This window comes from Indicator indicator, chromosome 4 (assembly GCF_027791375.1).
Source record: "Indicator indicator isolate 239-I01 chromosome 4, UM_Iind_1.1, whole genome shotgun sequence".
Lineage (NCBI taxonomy): Eukaryota > Metazoa > Chordata > Aves > Piciformes > Indicatoridae > Indicator > Indicator indicator.
In genome coordinates this window covers 39849162-39868398 of record NC_072013.1, presented here as the reverse complement: position 1 = coordinate 39868398, position 19237 = coordinate 39849162, and the positions used below count along the sequence as shown (strand labels likewise).

The following is a 19237-nucleotide window of genomic DNA, read 5'->3' as shown; positions in this document are numbered from 1 at the left end:
GAATCTACCCATTTCTAATTTTGCTCCATTCCTCCTAGTCCTGTCACTCCCTGACACCCTAAAAAGTCCCTCCCCAGCTTTCTTGTAGCCCCCTTCAGATACTGGAAGGCTACAATAAGGTCTCCTTGGAGCCTTCTCTTCTCCAGACTGAATAGCCCCATCTCTCTCAGTCTGTCCTCATAGGAGCTCCAGCCCTCTGATCATCCGCATGGCCCCTCTCTGGACACGCTCCAGCATCCTCCTATCATCCTTCAAACAAAACATAAGGGGACAGACAAGTAGCCCTGCAGAGAGCTAAGAAAAACATGGAACAAGTTGAATTTAACCATCTCCCTTGATTTTTTTTTTTTTGTCTAAATTGATAGGAAAATGGCTGAAAAGTGCAATTATCTTTACAGGACTAGAAATTATGTGAATTTTTGTCTCTAATGTACAAGGGAATATTACTGCTGCTATTACATGTGTGTACTGATCTTGAAGAAATGGTGCCACCTACTGCAGAATCCTAAGTTAAGTTGCTGCAGCACTTAATTTTCCCTTCTGAATAATTTACTGGGAGCAGTTCATCAACAATCATAGAATGGCTTAGGTTGGAAGGGACCTTAGAGATCATCTACTCCAACCTCCCTGCCATAGGCAGGGGCACCTCTCAGCTAGACTTGTTTGCTCAAAACCTCATCCAACCTGGCCTTGAACACCCCCAGGGAGGAGGCATCCACAACCTCCCTGGGCAGCCTATTCCACAGTCTCACCACCCTCACACTGAAAAACTTCTTCCTAAGATCCAGTCTTAACCCTACTCTCCCTCAGCTTCAAACCATTCCCCCTTGTCCTGTCTTTGAAGATATCCTGATGAAAAGGCCCTCTGCAGCCTTCCCACAGGATCCCTTCAGGAACTGGAAGGCTCTGAGGTCCCCCTGGAGTCTTCTCTTCTCTAGGCTGAACTCCAGCTCCCTCTGCCTATCACAATCAGCAGATCACAAGTGGTGGTGTTTTGCTAGAGCACATTATTTAGTCATAGTCACACAGATAACATTGAAGTGTTCACTGTCTTCAACATGGCACAAAATGTCAACTTAAAACTATTTCTGTAATCCAATAGGAAAAATAGGAGGTTTGGTTTGGGAAACAACTCAATGTCTATTCCAGATGTAAATTAGACTGCAACAACAAACCCAAATCCTCCCTCTCCCATAAGCACTTTTGCCACCTGCCTACCTGCAGAGAAGTGATTCTGTCGTAGTGAATTGTTGTCATCTCATTCTCTGTCAAAGCATTTCCAGTCTGATCATTGATTTCAAAGCCAGTGTAGAATTTAAGCATATCTAAAAGCTGAGACATCATCCATGCAAATTAGTGGGTCAACAAGAACAGACATCCTATCACAAACAACAAGACTATTAAAGAGGACAAATCTGGGCACCATGTACATACAAAAGCTCCTCAAAGGTTTTGGAGAAATAGACAAAGTACTACTATCCAAATTTTATACTTGAGTCACGCACAAATCATTTTGTTTAGGTATCTCATCTACAAGGCACAGAAATTACAGCACAGCTCACAACCAGTGCTGGTTCTTTCACATACTAGGCCTTGAAACAAAAACTGGTTGCACTAAGGTGATCTAGCCAGAGGTTCTCACTGAAACACTGAAGCCACTGCAGGTCACTGCTACCAAATGGGAGAGGGCTGGATCCCTCCTGCCAGCTCTGGAATTCATCCTACCTTTCAATGGTACTATTTAACTTGGAAGAAGAAAATTACTCAGATGTGCTGCTGGCTTTGTGTTGTGTTAACACTGCCCCTCCGAGAAATTGAGTAAATGCCAGAGATGGGGAACAGCAAGCAGGAGGAAAAGCAGGTGGGATGCAGGAATGGGGACAAATATTCAGATTCTGCCCTAAAAACAACATACTGTCTGTAATTGAGTAAACTGAGGTACAGCAGTGAAAGCCACCTGCACTGTAGAACAGTCTGAGGCCAAGCTGAAGTATGGAAGAATGCACTGGTGACCATTCCTGCTGCACAGGGGTGTAAAGCATGCCAGAAGTTGCACTGTTTTCTAGGTGGCACTTTTAAGAATTGTTGAAAACCAGACAGCCATGTAAAAGCAGTCACAGGTACAGGCAAGAAAGGGATTTAAAGAAACATCACCCAGAAAAACCTCTCTTGACAAATAAATATCAAAAAGAAAAAACAACCCAAACTGCTGTACTCGGAGGTGCACCAGCATGAAAAAGTTATTTCCAACAACTTTGTATGTCAGAGAATCCCAGGATTCACAAAAATTATCCAGGCTGGAAAAGACCTCCAAGACCATCAAGTCCAACTGATCACCTAATCCTATCTGATCAACCAGACCATGGCACTGAGTGCCTCATTCAGTCACCTCTTAAACACTTCCAGGGATGTCAATTCCACCACCTCCCTGGGCAGCCCATTCCCATGGCCAATCTCTCTTTGTGGGAAGAACATCTTTTTAAGCTCAAGCCTAAACTTCTCCTTACACAGCTTGAGACTGTGTCCTCTTGTTCTGTCACTGGTTGCCTGGGAGAAGAGACCAACCCCCACCTGGCTACAACCTCCCTTCAGGTAGTTGTAGACAGCAATGAGGTCTGCCCTGAGCCTCCTCTTCTCCAGGCTAAACACCCCCAGCTCCCTCAGCCTCTCCTCACAGGGCTGTGCTCCAGACCCCTCCCCAGCTTTGTTGCCCTTCTCTGGACACATTCCAGCATCTCAACATCTTTCTTGAATGGAGGAGCCCAGAACTGGACACAGGACTCAAGGTGTGGTCTAACCAGCACTGAGCACAGGGCAGAATGACTTACCTGCTCCTGCTGGCCACACTATTGCTGATCCAGGCCAGGATGCCATTGGCTCTCTTGGCCACCTGGGCACACTGCTGGCTCATGTTCAGCTGCTGTCAACCAGCAGCCCCAGGTCCCTCTCTGCCTGGCTGCTCTCCAGCCACTCTGTCCCCAGCCTGTAGTGTTGCATGGGGTTGTTGTGGCCAAAGTGTAGAACCCTGCACTTAGATGTGCTAAATCTCATGCCCTTGGACTCTGCTCATCTATCCAGCCTGGCAAGGTCCCTCTGCAGAGTCCTCCTCCTCTCTAACAGACTGACACCTGCTCCCAGCTTGGTGTCACCTGAAAACTTACCTGGCAGAAGAGATGTCCCTCCTTCTCTCTTTTAGCCAGACTGGACAGGTAACAGTGAACAACCAGATGGGAGTCATCCAACACTGTGTTAAACCAGCGCCGTGTGGGAAGCAAAGCCTGTGGGAAACAACCTCACATTAAGGCAAGCAGCTGCTCAAAGTGTAAGAAATCAGAGCTTCTCTTCATTTTCCATTTCCAGAAGGCATATCAAGATAGATTGCTGTGCAAGTACTTTCAGCTCTAATACCCTAAGAGAGGTTCTCATATTAAAGGAACATTTGCTGCTTGTTTCTGCAGGTAGGCTGCTAAGAACACATCCTTTTAGATGTCTGGGGGCACAGCACAAAGTTGTCATTAGTGAGATTGCATCCTGCCAGCTGGAAAAGTAAATCAAATAAAGCCACTTTTCTCCTATCAAGTGTCTCCATAATCACTGTGTGCTACAACCAGAGATGTCAAACTGCTGCAGCACTCTTTAAAATGCTTGCTTTCCACACATGAATTTTAAGCATGTCTTTCTCAAGACTGCAAACTGTGCTTCTTCTAAAGATAAAATCATAGAATGGTTTGGGTTGGAAGGGGCCTCCGAGGTCATCAAGTCCAACCCCCTTGCAGTCAGCAGGGAACATCCTCCACCAGAGCAGGTTGCCCAGAGCCTTGTTGAGCTTGACCTTGAATATTTCCAGGGATGCAGTCCCATATACCTACCTGAGCAACCTGTTCCAATGTTCTAACACCCTCATGGTAAAGAACTTGTTCCTAACATCCAATCTCAATCTGTTCTTCTCTCATTTCAAACCATTGTCCCTCATCCTGTCACCGCAGGCCTTTGCCAACAGTCTCTCTGCAGCCTTCTTGTAGGCTCCTTTCATGTACTGGCAGGATGCTATTAGGTCTCACTGGAGCTTTCTCTTCTCCAAGCCTGTCCTCATAGCAGAGCTGCTCCAGCCCCATGATCATCTTTGTGGCCCTCCTCTGGACCCACTCCATCAGGTCCATGTCCTTCCTGTGTTGAGGACTCCAGAGCTGGACACAGACCTCCAGGTGAGGTCTCACCAGACCAAAGTGGCAGAATTCCCTCTCTCCATCTCTGGCCACGCTGCTTTTGATGCAGCCCAGAATGCAATTGGCCTTCTGGACTGCAAGTGTGCACTGCTGGCTCCTGTCCACCAGCTGGCTTCTCGTCCACCAGCACCCCCAAGTCCATTTCTGCAGGGCTGCTCTCAATTTCATCATCCCCCAACCTGGATTGATATCTAGAATTGCCCCAGCCCAGGACCTTACACAGCCCTTACTGAAGCTCATGAGATTCTCCTCAGCCCACCTCTCCAGCCTACCCAGGTCCCTCTAGATGCCATCCCATCCTTCAGAGTTATCAACCACAACATTCAACTTGGTATCATCTGCAAATTTGCTGAGGGGGTGCAACACTCAATTTGGGTGTCAAGATCATTGATGAAGACATTCAACATCACTGGATGTACTGCTGCAATTTCCTACTTCCAGATGGAAAAGCACCATTAAGTAACCATGGGCACAACTGTGACATAACAACCTGCAAATTGGAATGAAGCTGTCCTAATGATTTTACACTTTTAAAATCTACAAAAGTCCAGGTTGGAACCATTCAAAAACTTACCTCAAGATCAAGCATGAGCTCAATGAATCTCTCACAGTAATGAACTTTGTCCATAGAAATAGGACCTAGAAAGAAAAAATATATTTTTTTTTGCCACCATAATATATTTGGACTTTAACTATTCTTTAAAACTCTACTAAGCCCTGCTAAGACACCCGTATCAGCTTTAACAAGATAAAAAAAATTAACTAGCAACCCTTCCCTTTCTGAAACAATCCTTTCTTTATTGCAAACCATAAAATTTTTAGACAGGAGAAAGTAATGGAACCAGACTTTCAAGAATGATTTTATCCACTCTGAGAAAGAGAACCAAGCCAACATGCAAAACTGCACACTTCCACAAAATACCAGTGGCCTGCTAAGCTCCTCAAGAAGTTTTAACTCTGGGTACTCAAAAATACCTGTTTAAAAGCTGCAACCAAGGTGAGTGCAAAAGGTCTTCACAATACTGTATTCTATGTTCCTTACCGTGAGGGTAGTGGAACACTGGAACAGGTTGCCTGGGGAGGTGGCTGGGGCCACATCCCTGGAGATATTCAAGGTGAGGCTCAACAGGGCTCTGGGCAACCTGATCTAGTTGAGGATCTCCCTGCTAACTGCAGAGGGGATTGGACTAGATGACATTTGGAGGTCTTTTCCAACCCAGAACATTCCATGATTCTATGATACTCAAAGGTACTCAGTGGTAACTACTAAGGAGTCCCTAGAATCCCAATAAAACCAAAGTCTGGTTTAACACTGAGCCTACCTGGGCAAACAGAGGGCACAGGTATCCTTTCTGAGGACGACACAACACAGAGAATTTCCCCTTACAGCTGAGTTAAGAGCTGAAGTTTGCTAAGAGTTTAAGAGCAAAAGCCGAGCTGCAGTGAGTAATTTCACCCAAATTCTCTGTGCTTCCAGCATAATAAGCCTTTTTTTTTCTGTCAAAAGGCTAACACCTTTCTCTATAAACACTTTCCCTTCTTAAATGGGGCAAGCATATAATTTTGCTTGTCACAGTGACTTATGAATCAAAAGCAGTCAAATCTTACAGAATTTCCCTTTACTTTTTTGTTCCTACCATAAATCAACAGGACTGACAGAATAGAGCCTTGTGATATGCATTTATACCACCTGTTTAACAAGGCATCTAAGTATGTAAGAAATGCTTTAATGCTGCAGGAAAGCTGGAAGCACACAATAAAGAAGATCAGTAACCAGAATTTTTTTTTTTTTTTTATCAAGTCCATACCCAACAGGAATAGAGGTTTAAAGCAGCTTTCTGCTATTTGATTTAGGAGGGCCACAAAGATAATCCAAGGGCTGGAACACCTCCACTATGAGGATAGGCTGAGGGAGCTGGGGTTGTCCAGCCTGGAGAAAACACTCTGGGAGAACCTTAGAGCTGACTTCCTGTACCTTAAGGGATCCTACAGGAAGGCTGGAGAGGGACTATTCATAATGGTGTCCAGCAACAGGACAAGGGGGAATAGTGTGTAGCTGAGGGAGAGGAGGTTCAGGCTGGATCTCAGGAAGTTCTTCAGTATGAGGGTGGTGGGACTCCAGAACAGATTTCCCAAGGAGGCTGTGGATGCCTCCTCCCTGGGGGTGTTCAAGGCTGGGCAGGATGAGGCCTTGAGCAGCTGAGTCTAGATGAGAGGTGTCTCTGCCTGTGGTGGGGAGGTTAGAGCAGATCATCTCTGAGGTCCCTTCCAACCTAAGCCATTCTGTGATTCCATGATTTTCAAAGCACATACAGCCTGAATATTAATTGTGACATGAAATCCACACAGGCACTAAACCCCCATTCAGATAAAGTCTCCAACCTCAGGTTGGTATTGTAAGGAGCAGTTGCTTCAGCAACAGAAGACAGATTAGTAGGTAGGAAAGTAACATAATTAAGAAAGAAGCAGAGTTACCTGAGACAGGGATTGATTTCAGCACAGAAATGAACTTCTGAATGAGCTGTGAAAGAAATCTTCTCTCCCGGTATGCTCTAAAATCAGACACAAGACAAAAGCATGAATATTGCTTACAGGCAAGCCAGGAGCACATCCTATCTTTCACTAAAACAGTTACCTGATTTAAAACTTACAGAATGCTAGCAGGTTCCTTTAGAACAAACCTAGACTGTTTAAATGGTAACTTTTCTCTCTGCACTCAGGCAGGTGGGACTGGAGCACTGCCTTATGAGGAAGGCTGCAAGACCTGGGGCTTTTGAATCTAGAGAAGGGAAGACTGAGAGGGGATTGAATAAATGTATCTGAGGGCTGGGTGTCAGGAAGGAAGGGACAGCCTCTGTTCACTTGTGCCCTGTGATAGGACAAGGGCCAGTGAATGTGAACTACAGCACAGAATGTTCCACCTCAACATGAGGAAGAACTTCTTCACTGTGGTGGACACAAAGCACTGGAACAGGCTGCCCAGAATTGTTGCGGAGTCTCCTCTGGAGACTTGCAAGACTCATCTGGAAGCATTCCTGTGTGACCTGTGCTAGATTCTACAGTCCTGCTCTGGCAGGGGGGTTGGACTCAGAGATCTCCAGAGGTCCTTTCCAACCCCTAACATTCTGTGAGCCTGTAATTGCATAAGCTGTTTGCTTTAAGAGCTAAACATCTGCTAAAGGTCATGAGTAAGACATGAATATTATTTTATGGCTTCCATTCCATAGCTCTAAGATTTGCTATCACGAATTCACTGATCAAATAAAATGTTAAGTTCTGTAACAGTTCTTCGTATTGTAACTACTGAAAACCAGGACAGATTCCAGGAGCCCACATATGATCAATCCTCATTTGTCACCTTCCTATTTTAATTTTCAGTTTTAATTGATAGAACATAGTTCAGCTGAAACACAGCTAAAAAGGGCTTTGTATTTAAGAGGAAGAGAGGTTTCTGTAACATACTTCTTTCTCGCCTCTTCATCCATTTTCTCATCATTTTTCTTAATTAGATTCCAGAATTTCCTTAGTTTTGGTGTCTTTTTCAGCTCTTGTTCCAGGCGTTTCTGAAATGGTAGAATGTTATTCAGTCAGCAGGAATCCTTGTTTTCAGAAGAGAGAAAAATACAATCTAGTTGGTCTTATTAAAAAACAAAACAACACAAAACCAAACAAAAAAAAAAAAAAAAAAAAAAAACAACAAACAAAAAAAAACCCAAACTAACAAACTGAAATGTCTCAGATTGATACTTAAGTATCAATCTACTTAAGTATCAATCTAGATTGATAAAAAACAAGAAGGTAACACTGACAGAAAGTCCACCCATGGCTAGACAACAGCTCCATTGCCTACTCCCTGTGATCTCATGGCTTTGTCTACAAATCATAGCTTGAAGAAGCTACAAACAAAACTTGATTATGGAATTTTCATATATCTAATAATCATCCTTACACAGAAATCAATAACAAACAAGAAAGGTTAGTTTTACCAAGCAGACAAAAATATAATTCCATAGCAGTTTTAAATACTACACTGCCATAAGAGTGTTCCATAAGGATTGACTGGACAGTACTTGGATAATGCCTAGAAGATTGATTTTTTTTTTCCAGTTTAAGAGTGTCATGCTTACAGGTTGTAGAGCCATCCACATGGGTAAAGAGATGAGCTGCTGCACCTGACCTCTGATCAAATCCACCTCCTGTTAGAAAAATAAAGGCAGAAAAATGGTTGTTGGGGTTTTTTTGGGTTGTGTTTTCTGCCATGCCTGTCTTACAAAGTCCATCAATGTACAGCACCACCTCACAGATATATAGGCTGTTGGATTAGATTGCTCAAGTTCCTAACAGGAAACTGCACAACAGTTGACAACTTCCACATCTTAAGATTCTTTTCATGAATTCTGCCGGTTCTTGAAGCTTCAGCTTTATCCATGGAAGTATTTTTAGCACAGCAGCTGATGAGTCTAGGAGGGACAGGGACCTGCTGGAGAGGGTCCAGCAGAGGGCTATGAGGATGATTAGGGGACTGGAGCACTGCCTGGTGAGGAGAGGCTGAGGGACCTGGGGCTTTTTAGTCTGGAAAAGAGAAGACTTAGAGGGGATTTAATAAATGTTTATAAATACCTGAGGGCTGGGGGTCAGGAGGGAAGGGACAGGCTCTGCTCACTTGCTCCCTGTGATAGGACAAGGAGCAATGGATGTAAGCTGCAGCACAAGAGGTTCTACCTCAGCACAAGGAGGAACTTCTTTACTCTAAGGGTCACAGAGCACTGGAACAGGCTGCCCAGAGAGGCTGTGGAGTCTTCTGCTCTGGAGACTTTCAAGGCCCATCTGGATGTGTTCGTCTGTGACTTGAGCTCGATTCTATGGTCCTGTTCTGGCCAGTGGGGTTGGACTCGATGATCTATTTGGGTCCCTTCTACCCCCTGACATCCTGTGATCCTGTGATATTCCCTCTTCAGTCATTTCTCATTCCTGAACTGAGCTTTCTTACTGTGCTTTCTCTGTTTGTTTTCACTCTATTGTTTCTCTCATGAAGCCCTTCATTTAGCAAGTTTCTCCCACTTCATCTGCACTCTTCCCACTGCATCCAGCGCTGGGGTGCCCAGCACAGGAAGGGACATTAAACAGTTGGAGTAGGTCTAAAGAGGCCATGAAGATGATCAGAGGGCTGATGCACCTCCCCTGTGGGGACAGGCCAAGAGAGCTGGGGCTGTTCATCTTGGAGAAGGCTCTGGGGAGATCTTAAAACAGACCTTCCAGTACCTGAAGGCTACAGGAGAGCTGGGAAGGGACTTTTTACAAGGGTTTGTAGTGACAGAATAAAGGGGAATGGCCTTGAAATGGAAGAGGGAAAATACAGACTGCAGATTAGGAAGAAATTATTTATAGTGAGGGTGGTGAGACACTGGAACAGGTTGCCCAGGATGGCTGTGGATGCTCTAGGGCTCCCATATAGGGGTTGAAGGCCAGGCTGGATGAGGCCTCGAGCAACCTGGTCTAGTGGAAGGTATCCCAGCCCATGGCAGGGGGTTGGAACTAGATAATCTTGAAGGTCCCTTCCAATCCAAACCATTTTATGATTTTATGATCACTCGAAGGAACTGATTTTGTCTATAATTCATGTAACTGTTTTTTCACATGTTCTCTCTCCAGCTCTGACTGTGATTTGGATTCACAAAGTTTTCTCACAATGAGAGGTTGTGGAGTCTCCTTCTCTGAAGACATTCAAAACCTGCCTGGATGTGTTCCTACGTGACCTACCCTAGGTGATCCTGCTCTGGCAGGGGGGTTGGACTGGATGATCTTTTGAGGTCCCTTCCAACCCCTAACATTCTGTGATTCTTTCTTTCCTCTCTTACTTAAACCTGGTTTCAAAAGTGAAAAAAGAATTAGTCTTCCTCAATAGATAATGTAAATAATTTTGTGCAGTTTCCCAGCCAAACCAAAAAGAGCACAGTAGTAAGTAATCTCCTTCTAAATACCTTTTAAAATACAAATATTTTTAAAGTACTGTTTTAAATATGTCTGAATAAATTCCAGTAAGTGCCAGTCATCCAATTTCAAGTCTATGACCTTGTGTCAGAGAAAAGCAAATCTGATGAGACAGATAAAGCAAGAGTCAAAAAGAGAGGTAAAAGCCCTCCAGCACCATCTTCCTCAAATGGAAATTTTGCTTCATCTATCTTAAAATGAAATTGCTCCAACTCCTATTAACACAGAAGGGCATAAAGACAGTGGAAGTTTCAGAGTTACTTGTAACATACCAAACTGTTGAAGCAGTGATCAAGGAAAAGCAGCAGGACTGTCTGTTCATGCAGAGAGTATTCACTGTCATTTTCCACCAGTGATGCTTCCAGAATGCATTTGAAAAAAAAGGGAAAATGTTCTGGCTTTTTTTTGAATGTCTAGGAATAGAAGAAGAAGAGACAGCTGATTCTGGGTCAAGCTGGTACAAACTACTTCAATCTTCATTCACATCATATAGCTTAAGTTCCCTACATCCATTTAAGTCTGGAATAGGAAAGGTTAGATTTCTTTTTCATTTATTCTGACCAGACAGCACACTCAAAACAGGCAGGTGATATTCTCCTGAGCAAGGATCCTCACACTATGGGAAGGCTTTTGCTATCACTATTGACTTCCAATGAGATCCTCCTGAGCAAGGATCTTCACACTACAGATAAGGCTCTTGGTGTCACTACTGATTGCTAATGAGATCCTCCTGAGCAAGGATCCTCACACTACAGATAAGGCTCTTGGTGTCACTACTGACTGCTAATGAAATCCTCCTGAGCAAGGATCCCCACACTACAGATAAGGCTCTTGGTGTCACTACTGACTGCTAATGAAATCCTCCTGAGCAAGGATCCTCACACTACAGGTAAGGCTCTTGGTGTCACTACTGACTGCTAATGAAATCCTCCTGAGCAAGGATCCTCACACTACAGGTAAGGCTCTTGGTGTCACTACTGAATGCTAATGAAATCCTCCTGAGCAAGGATCCTCACATTACAGATAAGGCTCTTGGTGTCACTACTGACTGCTAATGAAATCCTCCTGAGCAAGGATCCTCACACTAGGGGAAGGCTCTTGGTGTCACTACTGACTGCTAATGAAATCCTCCTGAGCAAGGATCCTCACACTACAGATAAGGCTCTTGGTGTCACTACTGACTGCTAATGAAATCCTCCTGAGCAAGGATCCTCACACTACAGATAAGGCTCTTGGTGTCACTACTGACTGCTAATGAAATCCTCCTGAGCAAGGATCCTCACACTAGGGGAAGGCTCTTGGTGTCACTACTGACTGCTAATGAAATCCTCCTGAGCAAGGATCCTCACACTACAGATAAGGCTCTTGGTGTCACTATTGACTGCTAATGAGATCCTCCTGAGCAAGGATCCTCACACTACAGATAAGGCTCTTGGTGTCACTACTGACTGCTAATGAGATCCTCCTGATCAAGGATCCTCACACTACAGATAAGGCTCTTGGTGTCACTACTGACTGCTAATGAGATCCTCCTGAGCAAGGATCCTCACACTACAGATAAGGCTCTTGGTGTCACTACTGAATGCTAATGAGATCCTCCTGAGCAAGGATCCTCACACTACAGATAAGGCTCTTGGTGTCACTACTGACTGCTAATGAGATCCTCCTGAGCAAGGATCCTCACACTACAGATAAAGCTCTTGGTGTCACTACTGAATGCTAATGAAATCCTCCTGAGCAAGGATCCTCACACTACAGATAAGGCTCTTGGTGTCACTACTGACTGCTAATGAGATCCTCCTGAGCAAGGATCCTCACACTACAGATAAGGCTCTTGGTGTCACTACTGACTGCTAATGAGATCCTCCTGAGCAAGGATCCTGAGCAAGGATCCTCACACTACAGATAAGGCTCTTGGTGTCACTATTGACTGCTAATGAAATCCTCCTGAGCAAGGATCCCCACACTACAGATAAGGCTCTTGGTGTCACTATTGACTGCTAATGAAATCCTCCTGAGCAAGGATCCTCACACTACAGATAAGGCTCTTGGTGTCACTACTGACTGCTAATGAGATCCTCCTGATCAAGGATCCTCACACTACAGATAAGGCTCTTGGTGTCACTATTGACTGCTAATGAAATCCTCCTGAGCAAGGATACCTCACACTAGGGGAAGGCTCTTGGTGTCACTACTGACTTCTGTGTAGGCTAACATGGGTGATGCATAGAACAAACTGAACAAGAAGCATGAGTGGATTATGGTGTGGAGATGTTCAACTGGTGGCTGCACAGACTTAATGTAAAATGACACAGACTAGAAGAGCATTGGAAGATTTGGACCACAACTATAGCAGCTGCTTAGTGACTTGCAAAAAGCAAGCAGATAAAAAAACCCCAGAGATTAATTATGGTTGTGGAACTTCCATTTTGTCACCTCAGCAGGAAAAAGGTAAACCAAACAGTCATCAAGATAAAAGGGTTTCTTTAAGAGCAGCCATGCATCAAATAAATTTAATTAAGATGCCTGGAAAGTAACACACAGCATTTATTTTGCACCCAGTATCTCTAGCAGGACAAAAGAAAGACACCAACATTATAGGAAAAAGCTATCCTCACCCTTTGTGCTTTACCAGCACCAAAATAATGGCACTGCCATTGGTAAGTGTGCTTCTGAAGTAAGGCTTACATAGAATTTCTAGCGAGGTTCGTGGTGCTGAGGTGGCCTGTGAAAACTGGACCAAGTAATTTCTAAACCTAGGACTCCAAAACTCCAGGATACACAAAAGCAGAGTAAGAGATTATCTCAGTATAAAAGTTTCGTGCAAGAAAGCTACAAAATGCTATTTGCAGGTTTTAAGTAAGACACCAGTGGATACTATGTTAGACTTCCAGTGATGTCACCTTATATCCACAGCTGTAAAAAGCTTTTTTTTTTTCTTTCAACACCAAAGGAAGACCTTCTCTGCAAGTGCCTGACCATGGCTTTCTCTGCATACAACACACAGCAGCTGAGGCACCACTACAGGCTTTGCTAACTTCTGTCAGTGCAAGTGAGCACGCCACAAAAGCTGCAACTTGCAGATCAAAAATCAATTCCAGCTGTAACAAAAATTGGTTACCTCCCACGCAGGGACATTCTCTCTGAACTTCTCATTCACCATGCAGCAGATTGACATTAAATATGCCTTACTGGACACCTCTGGAGAATAATTCATCCATAGGTAATTTTCAAGGTACTGGCTGTGAAAAGACAAAGAATATTTCATTAGCTGCTGCCACCCACATAATCTGTCACTCATTTAAAAGAGCAGTTATCCACAGGGGTTTCTTCCTCTCTCTCCTTAAACCCATCTTTACAGTTTGTGAGTAGTTCCTGAAGTTACCTCTCATCTAGGTCACTGCAGCAAAACTTATTAGACTCCATAACTGCTACAAGAGACAGATAGAAGAATAGAATTGTCAGGGTTGGAAGGGACCTCAAGGATCAGCCAGTTTCAAAGCCCCTGCCATGGGCAGGGACACCTCACACTACAGCAGGCTGCTCATAGCCACATTCAGCCTGGCCTTAAAAATCTCCAGAGATGAGGCTTCCACCATGTTCCAGTGTCTCACCACCCTCATGGGGGAGAATTTCTTCCAAAGATCCAATCTGAATCGAGCCATTTCTAGTTTTGTTCCATTCCCCTTAGTCCTATCACTACCTGACACCCTAAAAAGTCCCTCCCCAGCTTTCTTGTAGGCCCCCTTCAGATCCTGGAAGGCCACATTAAGGTCTCCTCAGAGCTTTCTCCTCTCCAGACTGAACCCAAACCATAGCTTGTATTTTCTCTTCTGCCTTTTCCTAATAAAGAGGCAGGAAACAGAGAAAAGTTTGCCCTATTTTGGTAGTTAGTTGTACTACTTCTATCTCTTTTTGAAACAAAGAGCCTGTCTTGGCCAAAAATCACCTCAATCTATTTGCTCCTACGATTTGAGAGATGAAACAGAGCCAAAGAGAACAATAAATGTTGTGAGTTTAAATATGTAAACACTGCCAATATATATTTTACATCATTTTAGACATGCTTTAGAGGTTCTTCCAGGGAAGTCTGAAGTAGCTGTAAGAATCTTTGGAACAGATTTCCGTTTCTTTTCAAGTGAAGAAAATGTCAGTGATGCTGCTGCAGCACAACTCATTTTTACCCTCACAGTAAGGGACTTAATCCAAAAACTTCCTGAATTCAGTGAGCTCAAATTGAAGGTTAAATGACACATTCCAAATGACAGACCCACGGTTTTCACCTACTTCATTCCCAGTCTCTTCTTCAGTGCTTCACTTACACTAAAATTTCATAGTCATAAACCAAGATACTCTGATATGTTACTTGAAATTATTTCTGCCTTAAATTAAGCTCTCTTCACTTTAATTTTCCTAGGCTTTAGTAAGCAGGAAAAAAAAATTAGTATATCACCTTCTAACTGACTTCCTGCCCTGCACTCATTTCTTATCTTTATGGGTTCCTATAAAAAATCCCAAAACCTTAAAATTCCACTCCAGTTAGCTTACCTGAATTCAAGAAGCATTATCTTTCTAATAGCAAACCTAAAAAGGAAAAAGTAAACAATTAGCACAGTAAAGAAAGCCTCCTATACACAGCTGCATGGAAAATTGCTGTGTTTTCCCTTATTTTCTTCAATGACAAAACCCCTAGAAATGTCTAGGAATTACTTCTGCCTCACTGTTTCCAAGGTCTTAGTCCCCCCAGCCTCATATTCCTCAGTCCCAGCTCCCCTCAGACAGTCTTCATCAGACTTCATCTAGCCCTCCACCAGCTTAGTTGCTCTTCAGATACTGAAATGTAGCTCTAAGGTCTCTCCAGAGCCTTCTCCAGGCTGAACAGCCCTAACTCTCTCAGCCTGTTTTCATATGAGAAGTGCCTCAGCCCTCTGATCATCTTTGTGACCTCCTCTGGACCTGTTCCAGCAGGTCCATCTCTCTCCTGTGTTAGAAGCCCCTGAGCTGGACACAGATCCTGCCAGGACAACATAGCTGAACACAGGGGTACACAGCTTCAGTGGCACCTGTTCCAGTTTGTCTCAAACAGAAAAAGCTGCTCACTGCTCACAAGCCTCACACCAGTAAGATTTGTGGGGTGCAAAACTCTAATTGAGTTGGTTTGTTCCATTTTGGCCTCCTCAGCACCTGCTCCAGCCCCCTGATGTCTTTCTTGTACTGAGGTGCCCAAAACTGAACCCAGCACTCGAGGTGTGGCCTCCCCACTGCTGAGTACAGAGGAACAATCACTGCCCTGCTCCTGCTGGTCACACCATTGCTGATCCCAGCCAACAGACTACCAGATCATGGAATCAAACAATATTCTATCCAAACACTACATTTAAGGATTATGAGCTCAAGAACATTCTTTTTGACACATTCAGACTCTGAAACACAGTAATGATTAAATGACTCCAATGTACTCCAAGTCATTTTCATCTACTTTCAACATGCTCATGCATTCTAAAACGTTCTATGAAACATCAGAAACTACTTTAAGACATACTGGAATACCTGCAAATTAAAGTCACTATTGTACTTACTTGGACCTGACAATTTCTTTTATATACACATCTTCAATAACCTATGGGAAAAAATATTAAAAAAAAAAGGTAAGAATTTTATATACTCTATAAAGTGATTCAGAAAGTATTAAGACATCTTACTAGACTCAATGTTACTCTGAATTATTTGCTCTCTGCTTACTGCTACTTGATGATTGTTAACAATTATGTCTTCGCTCTGAAGAGTCCAAAAGCTTCACAGACATACACTGTCACCAAGAAAATGAAGCGACTTAGGGGACAGCACACAATGGCATGGAACTGAGAGGGCCTTCATTCCATTATTTGGAAGGATTAACCTACATCTTACCAAGATTTTTCTATGAAAGACAAACATTTTATTGTTAATCTCAGGCTTACTATTGAATTTCAAGAACAGTCTTCAAGAGTCATGACTGAATCAACTTGGTTAATTGTTGTTGCTGGTTTTTTCTGACATTTAATCAAATCCCAACACTTTTACCTAGTTTCCCCAACAGGAGCTGGGGTTGTCCAGCTTGGAGAGGAGAAAGCTTGGGGGAGACCTAATAGTAGCCTTCCAGTACCTGAAGGGGACCTACAATGCAGCTGCAGAGAGACTGCTTACAGAGGCCTGCAGAGTTAGGATAAGGGGCAATGATTTGAAATGAGAGCAGATTTAGATTGGATGATAGGAACAAGTTCTTTACCAGGAGGGTGGTTGAGCACTGGAACAGGTTGCCCAGTGAGGTAGTTGAGGCCCCGTCCCTGCAGACATTCAAGGGTAGGCTTGACAAGGCTATGAGCAACCTGATCTAGTGGAGGATGTTCCTGCTGACTGCAGGGAGGGTGGACTCGATGCCCTTAGGAGGTCCCTTCCAACCCAGACCATTCTGTCATTGTGTGTGATCTGCACTCTCTCTTGTAAGAGGCATGCTTTGAATGGCTTATGAGAGAAATGAAATTCAGCTTCTAGTTCTGACAGTATCACAAAGAGAGTAAAATGAAGCTGGCATGAGAGAGTCTTGAAGCTGGCATGAGAGAATGAAAGAGGCTTCCAGAATCCTACACATCAAAAAAACCACCAAGAGAAAACCAAACACATCATGCCAAATTTTAAACACTGAAAACACAGATATCCACGAGAACAGCACAGATCTGATCAGCTGTCTGATCAAAACTCTCTGAAGTTTTTAGAAAGAAGGGATACACCTCAGGAATTCCTGCACCTTTTATCCTCCATTGCTTTCTGAGAGTACTCCCTCCTCAACACCTTTTAATCTCAAAGGAGATGCTCAACAGTCCTCTGCTCTCACAAGTTCTTGACCAAAATAAACTGAACAACTAACACACAGAACAATTGCACTGCTACAGCAAACCTCCCTAACAGTGCTTACATTTATGAACTATGGATGCATAACAAATTACAGTGTGTTAGGAAACTGTTGGCTTTCCAAGCAGTCTCCTACACAGCACTGGAGGTTGGCACATCGGACAAGGGTTGATCTTCATTCATTTACACTCCAAAACAATTCCAGTAGAAGCATTTACCTTTGAATCAAAAGACAACTTTTTCTTCACGTGTGGAGCCCAGTATTTATTTGCTAACTGTATGAAGGGAAAATAATAATAGTAAAAAAAAGAAAAAGGTTATATACATATTTTCAGTTGTAGTGATACAATAACTGCATAACACATCCCATCTCCAAACCTTATTTCTCTAGTATCCTGCTTCACTGCAGGTCACAGCAACTGCAGGTAACAAAACAATGTTTTTCAACAGCAGTGTGGGTGAACCACTGAAGATTTGATGCCTGAACCTTTCCCATCAGAGGTGTGATCCTCAATAAAAGTTTTTGCTGTATAGACTGACAGACGATAAACTTTTTTTTTTTTTTGCTATGCTACTCTCAGCAAATCCCTCAAAAATATATCATGATCTTTTAAGGGAATTCCAGATTGCAAACAATTACATGTTGAGAAATTTCACAAACTAGAGGCTATATATAAAGGTATTTTAAGGCTATCTACTGTACCTATATATAAAGGTATTTTAAGGCTATTTACTGTAGCCACCACCACCTCAACAAAATTCCTGAGCCATTGTGGTGGCCAGAGCTTCATAACTTTATTCAATCTTCTCAGTCTGGAGAAGAAATGGCTTCAAGAAGACCTTACTGTGGCCTTCCAGTATCTGAAGGGGGCTACAAGAAAGCTGGGGAGGGACTTTTTAGGCTGTCAGTTACTGACAGGACTGGGGGGAATGCAGCAAAACTAGAAATGGGTAGATTCACATCAGATGTTAGGAAGAAATTCTTCCCCATGAGGGTGGTGAGACACTGGCACAGGTTGCCCAGGGAGGTGGTGGAAGCCTCATCCCTGGAGGTTTTTGCAGCCAGGCTGGATGTGGCTGTGAGCAACCTGCTGTAGTGTGAGGTGTCCCTGCCCATGGCAGGGGGGTTGGAACTGGCTGATCCTTGAGGTCCCTTCCAACCCTGAAAATTCTATGATTCTATGAGCTGTAGAAGAGGTTGGAAAGCAGCATTTCCAGCACACACACACAAAATAACCACTTGCACAAAACCGCTTCAAGTGTTCAGCTACAAGAAGCTGGCAGCGAATTCTGGCTGGTTTTGTAGTGCTGCTCTTGCGGATCTCTCTAGTCTGAAAGCGCGGGAGGCACGCAGCCTTTCATATGCTAACGCAGGCACACCTCTCACCACTAACAACAAAACAAGAGCCCTTTCTTAACACCCACAGACTGCAAGAACTCTTTAAACACGGAGGCAGCGCCCGCGGAGACAGGAGAGGCGCCCCGGAGCCCCCACGGGCCGCTCGCTCCTCCGCCGGCCCTACCTGGGTCACGTACTCCGCGTTGATCTGCGACACGGTGGGAGCCACGATCTTCTTCGGCGGGGCCGAGGACGCCGGGGCCGCCATGGTGCCGCCGGCCCAACTCCCCGCTATCCCCGCGTTGCTCTCAGCCCGTACCCAGCCCGGGAAGCGCTGGCCGGAGTGGAGACCGAGCCGGAATAACCCCCGGCTGAGGAGCAGCGCCCAGGGGAGCGCTTCCGGGGCGCCAAAAACTAGAGCGTCACGGGGAGCAGAGGCGCCACCTGCCGCGCCCTGCCTGCCACTGCATCCGGCGGCCGCAGAGCGGCTGGTCCAGCTGCCTCCGCCTTCCTGCCCGGGCGGGGACGGTGTCCGGGCTGCGGCTGTCAGTAGCGGGGTGCCTGCTACGCCTGGCCGGCCCCGATAGCGCACCCGTCAGCTCTTCAGGAGCCCGTGAAAGCCGAAAGGCTGAGGACAAGGAAGTGGGAAGCTGCTTCAACGCTTACCCTCCAAACGTTCTGTAAGTCCACCTAGGATGACTCCTTTTATTTATAAATAAAAAAAAATAAATCAAGAAATAAATAAATAAGAACAAAGGTTTCACTCCCTCTCGGGTGGAAAAAAATCCAC

The 19237-nt window shown here is 44.4% G+C and overlaps 1 protein-coding gene across 1 annotated transcript in view; it reads right to left on the bottom strand.

Moving 5' to 3' along the window:
- Positions 1-18721, bottom strand: part of AQR (aquarius intron-binding spliceosomal factor) — a 62047-nt gene extending 43326 nt beyond the window's left edge. Inside the window, exons 1-12 of the mRNA XM_054380702.1 lie at positions 18632-18721; positions 17327-17383; positions 15797-15837; positions 14766-14801; positions 13339-13459; positions 10490-10630; positions 8354-8422; positions 7689-7789; positions 6702-6778; positions 4801-4865; positions 3162-3278; positions 1219-1332 (exon numbers count right to left, since the gene is read on the bottom strand). Coding sequence (XP_054236677.1) covers positions 1219-1332; positions 3162-3278; positions 4801-4865; positions 6702-6778; positions 7689-7789; positions 8354-8422; positions 10490-10630; positions 13339-13459; positions 14766-14801; positions 15797-15837; positions 17327-17383; positions 18632-18715 — 1023 coding nt within the window. The 5' untranslated portion in view covers positions 18716-18721. The remainder of the gene's footprint in view (positions 1-1218; positions 1333-3161; positions 3279-4800; positions 4866-6701; positions 6779-7688; positions 7790-8353; positions 8423-10489; positions 10631-13338; positions 13460-14765; positions 14802-15796; positions 15838-17326; positions 17384-18631) is intronic.
- Between the last annotated feature and the right edge of the window lie 516 nt (positions 18722-19237).